Source organism: Tarenaya hassleriana, unplaced genomic scaffold, assembly GCF_000463585.1.
Source record: "Tarenaya hassleriana unplaced genomic scaffold, ASM46358v1 Cleome88, whole genome shotgun sequence".
Lineage (NCBI taxonomy): Eukaryota > Viridiplantae > Streptophyta > Magnoliopsida > Brassicales > Cleomaceae > Tarenaya > Tarenaya hassleriana.
The window spans coordinates 110015-123622 of record NW_010971205.1 but is presented as its reverse complement, the minus strand read 5'-3'; the positions used below and the strand labels follow the sequence as shown (position 1 = coordinate 123622).

The 13608-nt window shown below is 36.9% G+C and overlaps 3 protein-coding genes across 3 annotated transcripts in view; 1 reads left to right on the top strand and 2 right to left on the bottom strand.

Annotated features, from left to right (window-relative positions):
* The window catches only part of LOC104803465, a 17400-nt gene extending 16442 nt beyond the window's left edge, over positions 1-958 (top strand). Inside the window, exon 6 of the mRNA XM_010527397.1 lies at positions 527-958. Coding sequence (XP_010525699.1) covers positions 527-958 — 432 coding nt within the window. The remainder of the gene's footprint in view (positions 1-526) is intronic.
* A 1044-nt stretch (positions 959-2002) lies between these two features.
* On the bottom strand, positions 2003-5936 carry LOC104803447 (protein DMR6-LIKE OXYGENASE 1). The gene is made up of 3 exons (XM_010527381.1): positions 5395-5936; positions 3712-4039; positions 2003-2492 (listed from the first exon to the last, which is right to left on the bottom strand). The coding sequence occupies exons 1-3, from the start codon at positions 5856-5858 to the stop codon at positions 2235-2237; spliced, it is 1050 nt and encodes a 349-aa protein (XP_010525683.1). The 5' UTR covers positions 5859-5936; the 3' UTR covers positions 2003-2234.
* A 3352-nt stretch (positions 5937-9288) lies between these two features.
* LOC104803446 (pollen-specific leucine-rich repeat extensin-like protein 1) lies at positions 9289-12490 on the bottom strand. Its single transcript, XM_010527380.2, has one exon. The coding sequence runs from the start codon at positions 12255-12257 to the stop codon at positions 9510-9512; it is 2748 nt and encodes a 915-aa protein (XP_010525682.1). The 5' UTR covers positions 12258-12490; the 3' UTR covers positions 9289-9509.
* Between the last annotated feature and the right edge of the window lie 1118 nt (positions 12491-13608).

Genomic DNA, 13608 nt, shown 5'->3' with positions numbered 1-13608 from the left:
GCCTCGGACTAAGCTTGGTCCGCCGGACCAAGCTCCTGGTCCGGCGGACCGGGATCCGGAATGTTTCCAAATATTCATTTTTAGGGTTTTCTAATCTTATTTAAGTTTGGGATTTCGTCCAAACTTAATTAAGGCCGACCTAAAACTCAGAGAAACATCCTAGAACCCTAGAGAACCTGTTCTCTTCGATTTCTATTGTCCCGGGATTGGATCTCGTCTCTTGAGTTACCCTTTTCTTCACTAATCCTAGCAGATTCGTTCCAAATCGTTTGGAATCCTTCCCGTCGGTGTGGATACATGTAGAGGGACTGTAACTTCAGTCCTAGGTGATTTAGAACAGGCCCCGGATCGAAATAAACTTCAAGTCTCATCGAGAACGAGGTAAGTAACGATTTCCTCGGTGATATACACGATCTTTCGAGTTTTGCGAGTTTGGTTGCGTGTGACGTTTGACTAGGTTTAGATCTTTCTTCCGCTGCATGAAACCTAGTAAACCAAACCCTAGATCGATATGATCGCATGCTAGGAACCCGTAGATAACCCAACAACCTTGGACTCGTTGCTGGAAGAGAGGGACAGCATCCTGGCGGAGCTGCAAGCAAATCTGAGTCGTGCCCAGGTTTTGATGCGCACCGCAGCTGATCGGAGATGTCGCGAGGCTGAATTTAGTCCAGGTGATTTGGTTTTCTTGAAGATGCGACCGTATCGTATGAAGACGATGGCTGCTAAGAGGAATGAGAAGTTGGGTCCTCGATACTTTGGCCCTTATCCTATCGAGCGTCGAGTTGGGAAGGTTGCCTACCATCTACGTCTGCCAGATTCAGCCTCAATCCATCCAGTTTTTCATGTGTCTCAACTCAAACCAGCAGTTGGAGTAACGGTGAATGTGGAGGCGCAACCCTTGCCGACGAGACTGACAGCAGATTTGGAGTGGCGGGTACAACCAGAGAACTTGTAGGGAGCACGTCGCCGCGCGGAAACGGGCGAGATAGAGGTTTTGATTAAGTGGCAGCAACTGCCTTCGCATGAGGCGACATGGGAGCTATACGATTCGATTTCACAGCAATTTCCGACTTTTCACCTTGAGGACAAGGTGAAACTATGGGAGGGAAGTAATGGTGTAATACCATTCAAAAAAAACGTTCAAGAGGCGCGCAAAGACGACGGGGACACACGTGCAAGCTGAAGAAGGAATGGGAGTTTCGGAGAAGAATGATTAAGGAAGACAAACTAGCACTTATGATAATTAAATAAAGTATCGAGTCTGTATTTATATTACAGAAAGTCTGGGAGTCACATAACAATTACAAGTTGTATTACTCTCTATAAGAGAGAGATAATTATGAATGAAGAAAGCACGCTTTTTGGCTGATGAAAAAAAGGAGGAAGTTGTGATTCGAAATCCAACAGGATAGTAACTCTCCTTAAGCAGCTGCAATTCCGTTAGAATCTTCTGTGGGGTCCAACATGCACATAGATAAATATCAATCCTATACATCTGAGGACATAAAATATATATCACCCATGCATTAATATAAATTTAATTATAGAAAAAAAAATCATCTCATGAATTAGTGATATTTTTCACTAAATTTTATGAGTTTTATATATATTTTGTTTTAATCTAATTATACACTTGCATGTACATGCTCTGACAAATGTAAAAAACACTTATTAGCGGACCATTTGTTATTTGGCGGGATACTTTTGTTTATCAGTATTGATAAACGATAAAATGTTTATTCATAGTGAGCCAAATAATAAATGATTATGTTTTATTTTTTGGATTTACCACGAGGTATATTAAACAACGTTCAATTATAAACCTATATCTTTAAACCTTATATATTTAGATTAATCTCCATTCGTCCATGATAACTAAAATGATTACTTATTTTCAAGATAGGGTTTGAACCCTAACCTCTAGTTAAGATACAAAGATGATGAACCCTCTACGCCAATTCTTGAAGTTAAATGATTATGTATTCTAAATTGTGTAACAATAGGCGTATATAGAATCTATTTATTACATAGTTCTGTATGTGTTTTGATGAATGTTTTATACATACATCCGGATATAGTTATGTGTATATAAATACTTGTATGAACGCATGTATACACATCCGCACATGGTTGTATGTATAGAAGTACTTGCATATATATATATATATACGTATATATGTATTCGAGCATGGTTGTATATAGAGAGAGGTGCATATATGGTGATACAGAATCTAAGAGGGTGAAGCCTTGAAGTGATGGATCTGAATGTTGTCAAGATGGAGTTTTCGGAAGTCACTTCGGTTCCTCGAGACATAGAATTTTCCCCATTTGTATCCTTTGTACTTTGGAGGGTCATTTAAGAGCTCTTCCAGTGGCTTCACTTCAACGTCATGCGAAGGCATCAGGAAGAATGGTATCGAGTATCTCTCTTCCGTTGTGTTCACTACCACTCTGTGTTCCGCGCTCCAATACTTGTCATTCGTCCATACCTTCCGACAATAACGGATATCTACTTTAGTTCATATTTTATCCATGAATTTACTCATTCTCAATGAATGTCAAGAAAATCTATTGAAATAAAGAACCCCTTTACAGCAATGTGATTCGAAGTGAAACGGGTCTGATTTAAAAATCCAAACCAAACAAACATCCGATGTTGTTAATAAAGAGTCTAGACAGTCTATCACTAACTCCACTAATAGGAACCACTTTCCTCAACTCACTCTCCATTTGTCTTCCCATATTTGTAGAAAACTGTTATATTGTATCAGTTACTTGTATCTATATAAGAAACCCAAAAAATTAAAATGAATAAAGTAGAGAATATTTTTCTGAAAATTGCATTGTTCTTCTTTAAGCTTTGATTGGGACCATCAAAATGGGTATCATATTCTAGTTAAAAGCGAAATTGAATCTAAGTTATATATAAAAAAAAATCAGTTTTATTTAGGAAGAACTCTACTCAGATCCCAAGAATTAAAAAAAATGAAACAAAACACAAATGAAGAGGAAAAAACCGAAGTGCTAAACCCACTTTGTGATGGTTGAATGGTGTAAACTTGTTATACACAACTCTCAACTCTTCATGGAAAGAGTTGTATAATTTAATTGTGATACATAACTTATCTCCGGATTTTGAGAGATTTTTTTTTCTTTCAAGAAAACTTTAATCTTTTTTATGTAAAGGTTCGGTGAACTTGTAAGTTAAAAAAAACGAAGTGTTAAACTTAAACCTTTTTTACTGATTAGCATTCATACCAAGTTATGAACAAAAACAACTCGAATATATAAACTTATGGAAAAATCCATATAAATATTTGTACTTTTACAAAAATTTCGCATAAATATTTGAACTATAAATTTTTCATATAAATATGTAAACTTTTCTAAAATCCTATATAAATACCTAGACTTCTGAAAAACTTCCAAATAAACCCAAAATACGATTAATGACCTCACCTATTTTTATTTAAAAAATACCTGAAATTTGTATTTATTTGAATTTTTTTAAAGTCTAGGTACTTAGATTATTAAAAGTTTAGGTATTCATATGAAAGTTTTATAGTTAATGTATTTATATGAGATTTTTGTAAATGTTAAGATATTTATATGCTATTGAAGATTTAAAAAATTTCACACAATCTCCTAAAAAAATCTAATCAGAACATAATCAAAACATATTTTAAAAAAAATCGATTGAAGATTTACCTCCATACAGTTGCCAATGTTGATGACAAGGGCGCCAGGGACAGGTCTAACGGGGAACCAGAGACCATCGGATCTACGGCTAACTTGTAAACCGCCGACTTGGTCTTGAGCCAAAACGGTCAAGACATCAGCGTCTTTGTGTCGGCCGACGCCCAAGGCGAGGTCGGGGCGGTGACACGTCGGGTATCTGTTGACCCTAAGGAAACTCATTTGTTTTTCGAAGTAACCATTGAAGTGCTCTCCCGTTAGGCCTAAGCTTAGGGACACCAGTTCTAGCACTTTGAATGCTAGCTTCTCCGCTTGCCTTGCATACTCCTCACACGCCTCCCTTTTTTTTTTTGAGAAAGAAAAGAAAGAGAGGTTTTATAACTTTTGTAATAAATATAAAAAATAGCCAGAAAATATAAAATAGGGTAATCGCATAAAAATACCTGAATTTTTATAAAAATCCCAAATAAATACCCGAATTATAAAATTGTCATATAAATACCTGAACTTTTCAAAACTCTCACATAAATACCAAGACTTTTAAATTTTTTTCAAATCAAACAAACGCAACTACTGACTCAGCAAAAAAAAAATGTTGACTCAACAAAAAACTGTTGACTCAGCATTCAAAAATATTATTAAATTTCTAAATATTCATCTACATGTATTTAAATTAATATATACATATATATTATGTATATATGCATTAGTAATGATATATATATATATATTGTAGTTATGTGTATATGTGTTTTATTAATTATAAATAATTTTATTTTTAATATATATATATATATATTTGTATATATATGTGAATTTATATGCATATATTAATTTAAATACATGTAGATGAATATTTGGATATTTAATAATATTTTTGAATGATGAGTCAGCAGTTTTTTGCTGAGTCAGCAGTTTTTTTTGCTGAGTCAGTAGTTTTTTGCTGAGTCAGCAGTTGCGTTTGTTTGATTTGGAAAAAATTTAAAAGTCTGGGTATTTATGTAAGAGTTTTGAAAAGTTCAGCTATTTATATGAAAATTTTATAGTTCGGATATTTATTTAGGATTTTTGTAAAAGTTCGGGTATTTTTTATGTGATTACCCCTATAAAATATTATTACGGGAGATTTGATTGAAAACTGATATAGAAATAACATATAAAATATTATTACGGGTGATTTGGTTAAAAACTGATGCAGAAAATAACATATAAATATTATTACGAGGAATTAGGTTAAAACTGATATAGAAAATAAGAAGTTTTGAGGGAAAAAAGAAAATCAAATAAACCCCCATTAGAAAACAAATTTTAAATTATTGGACTTGATGTATTCCTGATATATTCCACAGAATCTAATTTATTCATATCAAAGATTAATTTTAATTATTTAAACTAATTCGTATAAAACTAATAAAATTTGATATTTATTTTAATATATATATATATAGATTTGATAAATTAGATAATTTTTTTTGTCATATTATAATTATTTTGACAATAAAATTTTCTAGATCTATGTCATTATAATAAATGTTAAATAAAAGAGAGGTAATTACTAAATAAATTGTTGTTTTTCCATGTTAGATGCAGAACAAATTAACATAAACATCCAAATTCGAATTTGAATTTCATAAATCTACAAGTGAAAATTAATACCAAAACAAAAAAAAAAACAAAAAGAAAAAAAGTAATTACCTGAAATCCGAAGGGAACCGAGGCCACTTGTTATACACAACTCTCAACTCTTCATCTTCAGGATCAGGTGAAGCAGGCAAAACCATGCAATCGTTCAAATACACGTCGAACACTTCCTTCCAATCCCTCACGTCCTTGGTGTGTTCTCCGTCGTGATATCCCACCGGATTCGCTTCGTCGCGTTTGATTCTCCTCTTCTCATCGATCGTCAGGTCGAAAAAAGCCCTAGCGACGCTCTCCAAGTGTTGCCTTGCATCGCAAGTAACTCCGTGGTTTATCACTTGGAAAAATCCCCATTTTTCGCAGGCCTCTCCGATCTCGGACACGACTTTTCCGATGTTTTCGGCATCCTCCAGGCGAGAGAGATCGATCACGGGTATTTCCTCGGGGTCTTCTTCGGGCGTGGAATTTGAGTTTGGCCTGTGTTCTGGTGCTTGGATGAAAGTTTCGTCAAGAGCTTCCATTGTTTTTGTGGCTTTGTGATCGATGAGGAACAAAGGGGAAGGGTGTTTTCCTTTTTTCTTGGGTGCTTAAAAGTTGTAAGTGGGCAATGCGATTGTTAGGTGTGACAAGTGAATATATATATATATACACAAACACACGTGCTTATATATATATTATATTTGACACCATTTTTTATTGTATTATATGCCCACTTGGACTTGATGGTTTGGAACCTTATGATTGTTTATCAATTTGTTTTAAATATCTATATATACTGTATTTTAATATTTTTTAGGAAAATAATAAAAACTCATATCAATCTATTCAAACAATATCTTATACCAAATATTAATTTGACAAAAACTTGCAATGTGTTGGATATCTAAACCAAATATCAAAATCTTTAACAATTTGTGACACGACTATAAACGGAGTCAAAATTTTCTAATTTCCGTCAAAATCGGATATATGACGTGGTAGTACGCACCATTAATTTTACCACATAAATTTGATTTTGTAACCTTCTATCTCGATTTTATAATGATTTTGTAACGATTATGTTGATTTTTGTAGTGATTTTGCATAATATTAAATAGAATATATATATATATTTAGAGGAGAAAAAGGGTAAAACCCCTAAAAAAACCTCCAACTTGCAAAAATATATACAAATAAACCTTCAACTTGAAAAACTATCATTCAATCCCCGAACTTGTAACTTGTCACTGAATAAAACCTCGAACTTGTAAATTATTGCTCTAATAAACCTTTGACCGGTTTGACCACAATTTCATACGATCGGAAATCCACGTATTGACGGATTGTTGATGTCAATTTTTATATTAAAATTGATAATGTGTATAAGGTGACATCAGCAATCCGTTAATACGTGGATTAACGATCGTATGAAATTGTGGTCAAACCGGTCAAAGGTTTATTAGAACAATAATTTACAAGTTCGAGGTTTCATTTAGTGATAAGTTACAAGTTTGGGGATTGAATTACAGTATTTCAAGTTGAAGATTTATTTGTATATATTTTTGTAAGTCGGAGGTTTTTTAGGGGTTTTACCCGGAGAAAAATGAGTGAGAGATATACAAGGAGAGATAAAATAATGAGAAATGAGAAAAACGAGTAGAGAGAAAAATCTATGGTAAATTAATTAAAAAGTTGATAAGGGATAGAAATGAAATAAAAAAATCTTATTTTAAGATAGAGGTAATTCTGTGTAGTCCAAATAGCCAATAGGTGATATTTTTTATATTCTCCCTTAAAAGATATCTTCGTTTTTAAATTATTTTCCCTTAAAAGATGATATCTTCCTTTTTATTTTTTTAACTTTCATTTTTATATTATTTTCTATAATTTCGTCCTATCAAGTTACAGGTCAGATTCAGTGGACTTTCATAGATTTGCAAATATATATTATATATATATATGTATATCAAAGTTGACGCCGAAGCTCAAAGGCAAGGAAGACCAGAGGTGACATATATGAAAAGTATGCGCAGCCACTTAGCGAATAAAAAAAAATAGGTTACACCGGATATACCCGTCTTCGTCTTTGTCTTCATGAGTTTTATAAAAACAATATTTCATTCTCTATCTCATTAATACCGGATACCCATCGACTTGGTATCCATGATTAAGAGACGGATACCCACGAATATCCGTACCCGTAATATATATATATATATATTTTTAAATAAACATAAACCAAATATTTAGTAAAATTATATTATTTAATTCAAAAATATATTTAAAATATAAAAAATATATACCTTTGAATATATATAGATTTTTAAAAGTTTTTTAAAATATATATGTTAATTTTTAAAAGTTAAAACCTAATATTTAAATAAATAATTAAAAAAATAGAAATATTTGTTATTTTTATATATTTACGGATATACGTGGATAACTGTCTTCGTAAAAATGAAACTTGTACCCGTTTTCATTGTCATTTTTATGTATCTGTCTTCATCTTCATTCAGAGGCGAATATCCATTTTTCGGATACCCATCGAATATCCGCAAACCCGTAGATAACGGATATAAATGCCCAACCCTAGTTCTGGTCCTTTAACAGACGTGTATCTATCGATGTACACATTTTAATAATTCGTTTTATATAGAAATTAATTGGGAGCAAGTAAACCAAAATTAGATTTGGTTTAGATTCGGTGGTTTAATCCGGTTATCTTTTGTTTATTGGTTATATATCAGTTTGAGCTTTCCAAATAGATTTGGATAGGGTTTGTCATCATCTCGATCGGTAATGTTACATGAACTCGAACTAGTTTCATGCGATCAAATCGAGCATCTTGCTTTTAGTTTACGAGTTCACGAGCTATATAGATCTTGTCCGTGTTTGTGTTGCAACTGTCGACTGGTTCTACTATCTGATCTAGGGTTTTTTTTTTCAACTTTAGATATACATTTTGTGTGAAACGGTAGAATTCTGCAATTCTATGGCTTCAGTTATATTTTATGATTTACGATTCTGTTCCAATGTTTCTGGGTCTTGGTCGAATTTGAGTCGTGCATGCAATTTGTTCGACTAAATGCTTGAACGAAATGTTTGTTTAATATTGTTGAAAGGTCTTATAGTTGAAATGGCAATGAGAATTGAAGCGTAGTTCGATCAAATTGGCTGTTGATCCAATTAGAAAGGCTTATTGGAAAGATCATCGTTGTGTTGTGTTAACTACTTGTTATGAATTTTGTCCATCTTTTTGTTTAGTTTCGAATTTCCAGCCGCTAAAGGACTGAAAACTCGGTGCAATGTGGTTGATGTTTCTCTATGTTATCTTGAAACTGTTTGTTGTTGTTAGTTGTTACCAATATTCGCACTTATACCATGAAGTTAGGAACTGTGCTCATAATCGTTTCGAAATTGTCTTGATTTGTGATGAATCATGTCCGAAATGGTGCTAAATACCAAAATCGAACTGAGTGGAAACAAAGAATTTATACGACCGATCCTAAATAAATTTCGGATCAAGGCGATGTTGATGTTGATAATGTTGATCCTTATTGTCACTCTTGTTAGTCCATGTTCTGTTTGTCTCAATACATGGTTCTCACAAATGTGTTACGGATCTCACGTTCGGTAAAATGGGGATCCAAGAACCATATTTATTTGGTTAATTTCTCGCTCATTCGCTGTTCTTTTTTTATTCCAGATGGGGCTACGAGATACTTCTTTGGAGTCTACATTACATTTTGAAAGTAGTACAGTTTTCGATCGGGAAATATTCACCAGGTTTGATGCCTTTCCTTTGCTTCTTTATTTGCATCTACTAGTGTTTGCTACAATTTTCAGAAGACAGTTTCTAAGAAAGTAAGAAGCAAAGATAACTAAGATGATAGAGATAAGCGTATTAGATTAAATATTAACGAAGTAGACATACGAAGTTTGGGACAAAAGTGAGTCCAAAAGACGGTGAAATGATAAAAATACAAATGAAACACAAATAATGAGGCTTTCACTGGAACAAAGGAAACCCGAATATGTTCTTTACGAATTGTTTCAAATTAACTTCTAAAATCAACTACTTACAATGCTCAATTATAAATGGCATTTACTTTTTTTTTTGGTGTTTTGTTACAGACCAGTTAGCTGGAAAAATTTCGGGTCTCATCCGAATTGAAATGACAAACTACATTGTTTTAGTAGCCGGGGAAGATCGGTGGCGGTGGTGATGCATACTGAAATCCAATGTTTGGTGGGAGTATGAAGTTGTCGTTGTCGTCACCACCATCGTTGGATTCCGGTGTTGGTGCCAAAGACTGCGACGGTGTGGTTGATGTTGGTGCTTCAGCTTGTTCTGAAGATGGAGTTGGTGCCTCGACTTGTCTTGATGATGGAGTTGGTGCCTCAAACTTCTTTTGTGATGGTGTTGGAGCCTGATGTTGTTCAACTGATGGTGTAGGGGCATGACCAAGTTCAAAAACTGGTGTGGCAGCTTGAACTGGTTCAGGTTTAGGGGCATTAAAGATTTCGGGTGATGGGGTTGGTGCTTTAACAGATTCTGAGTTCGGTGATGGTGCCTGAACTGGTGTTGATGATGGAGGTTGTTCCTGAATTGGTACTGATTGTGGTGTTGGTCCTTCTACAGAGGGTGTTGGAGCATCAACTGTTGGTGATGACGATGGTGGTTGAACCGATATTGGTGCTGGTGGTGGTGGGTAGACTGGTGGAGGGGGAGAGTAGACGGGTGATGGAGGTGGTGGAGAGAAGACCGGAGGAGGGGGTGAGTGGACCGGGGGTGGTGGTGGAGGAGAGTAGATTGGTGGAGGCGGCGAGTGAACCGGTGGTGGTGGTGGAGAGTGGACTGGTGGAGGCGGTGAGTAGACTGGTGGGGGTGGGGGTGGAGAGTGAACTGGTGGTGGTGGAGGAGAGTAAAGTGGAGGTGGTGGAGAGTAAACCGGTGGTGGTGGTGGTGAAAACATCGGCGGTGGAGGAGATTGTACGGGTGGAGGTGGAGAGTGAACAATCTTTGATGGTGGTGGCAATGATTTTGCCGGTGGTTGAGGAGGTGGTGAGTTTGTCTCTACTCTTGGAGGTGGTGGAGGACGACGTTTTTTGACCGGAGACGCTTCAAACGGGTCTTCGGGTATGGGTGATTTCTTTGGAGGGGAAACCGGTTGTGGCATCTCAGGCTTTGGCGGCTCTTCAGGTTTTTGTGATTCATCTTGTTTTGGTGGTTCCGGTTTTGGAGACCCCTCTGATTTTGATGGCTCTGGCTTCGGAGATTGCACTGGTTTTGGAGGTTCAGGCTTTGGTGAGTCCTCGGGTTTAGATGGTTCTGGCTTAGGAGTTTCGGGTTTTTGTGATTTTGGGGGTTTAGGCATTGGCGAATCATTGGATTTAGGCGGTTGCGGTGTTTTCGGGGATTCTTGCTTTGGAGGCTCCTCGGGTTTAGGTGGTTCTAGATGAGGAGTTTCGGGTTTTGGTGTTTTTGGTGGTTCGGGTTTGGGTGTGTCAATGGGTTCAGAAGGTTTGGGTTTAGGAGTTTCAGGTTTTGAGGGTTTCGGCGGCTCTGGCTTTAGAGACCCATCAGGCTTAGGCGGCTCAGGTATGGGTGACTCCTTTGGTGGTTCTACGGTTTTCGGTGGTTTCGGATTTGGTGAGCTTACTTCAGGCTCGGGCTTTGGTTGATTCGGCTGACGTGAAGGAGTTGGCTCCAGCGATGGATTTTCTTGCGATTTGTGACCCCCACCACCAGCACATTTGTCTTTGCTGCAATCCACTGGATGACTCATCACCGGCAAACATTCTTTAGCGGATTTCTGCTTCGGTCTATTCTGTAAGCAATTGCTCGTATCGTCGAATTGCTTATCTTTGCTCATCCCTGCAACACAATTCTTTCCTTCTCCGCTGAAAAAGTTGTGCGAAAACGTGAAGTTAACCAATTTAGGCAACTTGCAGATGCTGTCGGAGACAAATCCCGTGAGCTTGTTGCCTGAGAAGTCAAGTTGTTCCACGCTTGCTAAACCGGACAAGCTCGAGGGCAAACTTCCGAAGAACTCGTTGTTGCTAGCGTCGAAGACTGTTGCGTTGTTCAACATCCCGATCTCGGACGGGAAACAACCGGTGAGGTTGTTCCCGATAAAGACGATCTCGTTGAGGTTCTTCATCTTTCCGATTGTCTTTGGAATGCAGCCGCTGAACTTGTTGTGAGCAAATGTCACAACGGATGCCGTCGACTTTCCTATTGCATCAGGGATCGTGGATTCAAACCTGTTGTTGTTCAAGAAAATGGCATCGAGATCCTTGTCGAAGAGCTCTTTTGGTAATGTTCCTTCAAAGTCATTGTATCTGATATCTAGGTACTTCAAAGATGGCCATGAGAGGGCGACGGTTGGGAACGGGCCGACGAAACGGTTGTTACTGACATCGAATTCGTACATCAACGTAAGCTTCGAGAGACTCTTGGGGATGATTCCGCAGAACCTATTCGAGTTAATGTGGAACAACGCGACATCAGTCATCAACCCAAGCTCGGGAGGCAAGTACCCTGCTATATCGGCATGGTTTAGGTCGATCCCGGCCACAACGGTGATGCTAGGGTCATCAAGTGCGGGTGCACAAAATACCCCGTTGTAGGCACATACGTTAGGGCCGACCCAGTTCTCCGTGGTGTCGAAAGGGTCTGAATACATCCCCTTCTTCCACGCTTGGAGAGCGATGTAAGCCCTTTTCAGACGGGAATTATCGAACGATAAGTTCGTGTCGACGTCATATTCCATTCCGTCGAGGAGATCCTCGTTCTCACCGAGGGCTAGGAGTTGGCGCCCGACGATGAACGAAGCCTCCTCGTCAGAGAGAGCAGTTGCCAAGGGAAGAACGATGGCAGCCGCCGCCACGAGGACGACGACGGAGAAAAGAAGGGAGGAGCCTGACGGCCTCTCCATTTATTTTAGGGTTTTATTTTTTGGTGGTTAGGGTATGGTGAAAAACCTTGGGAACGGACCCCAAGGCTTGCTTAATAGGAAATCTTGGAAAGGTTAAGAATGAAGGTGAGGGTAATTATAGGGAGAGCATGAAACCAATTGCTTCAAGGTTTCGTTACTATTTTTGGAAATTTTTTTGGATATTTTTTTTAATCACCCAATAAAAAAAACTAAAACTCTGTTTCAAGAATAGCAAATGTCGTAAATTAGGAAGAGAGAAACTAATTGATCGTTGACGAAATCGTTGGCAAAGCTTTGGTTGTCTTTTACCTTAATTTGAAACCTCTGACTTTTAGTATTGGTTGATTTATTGGTTTTGGAATGAAACTCCAAGCGTCGTATTATTTGGTCTAAAAATTCATTGGTTATTAGTTAAGATTTTTTATTTCAAATTAACTAAATTTTAAATCCGAATATTAACATAATTGGAAAATGAAAAGTAAAATCTTCTTTTCTTAGGCAGTAGGATGTTTATCGATGTAAACCGAAGGCGAAGAAAATTTGAATCAAAATCCAAATGGGTATACTTTTAAAGAAATAAAAAATATGAATTCGAAACAATTGAACATAGAATTGAAAAAAGTAAATTCCACTCACCCACTACGCCAATATTTAGATTCAATAAGTCGCAACAAACATATTGCAAAATGACTTGCTTTCATGTTTTCGTCGTTTTTCACCAAATACATATAGATTCAATAAATGGCAACAAATATATTGCAAAGCAGTTAGCAACATCCAAAAGATCACAACATACAGGTCACAAAAACAGGAATACATAGTGTTCAAACACAAAAACAGTTAAGGTGCATTTGTCTCCGAAGGTAACACACGTCGCCCCACCGCAAATAGGCCAACACAAATTCATCCGCATCTCTACAACGTTTGCGTCGTTTCTCCTAAGAGAATCGCTTCAATGTATTTCATGGCGAACACTCCATAGTCTCCCCCTTTTGTCTTACTCTTTGAGACACCAATAAATTTTGAGGTAACCCTTCCGGAAACACCTCCGACCACTTTTGCTTCTTCACAATTTTAGCATACCTACGAGCAAATTATCACTGAAAAACGAGTCTGAAACGGAGAAAACGAGTGACAACTGAGATCAGAATGAAGTCGAAAGAATATAATTCTAATCAGACACTATGCTAACCTGGGTGAAATCAATCCTATTTTATTCTGATCTCTCCCGATTCATTCCAACTCTAATAGTAATGGAATCTAAGTTCTTCGCGTAAAACTTCTAAAGATTTCTATCTACTCGCCGAGCACGTTTCTCGAATCTATTTACCAATCTTTCCAAAGACATTTG

Coding starts and splice junctions, on each gene's coding strand:
- LOC104803447 (XM_010527381.1), bottom strand. CDS start 5,858: ATGGAAGCTCTTGACGAAACTTTCATCCAAGCACCAGAACACAGGCCA. Junction 4,040..5,394: donor CGGTTCCCTTCGGATTTCAG/GTAATTACTTTT, acceptor AAAAAAAAAAAG/GGAGGCGTGTGAGGAGTATG. Junction 2,493..3,711: donor ACATTGGCAACTGTATGGAG/GTAAATCTTCAA, acceptor TATTGTCGGAAG/GTATGGACGAATGACAAGTA.
- LOC104803446 (XM_010527380.2), bottom strand. CDS start 12,257: ATGGAGAGGCCGTCAGGCTCCTCCCTTCTTTTCTCCGTCGTCGTCCTC.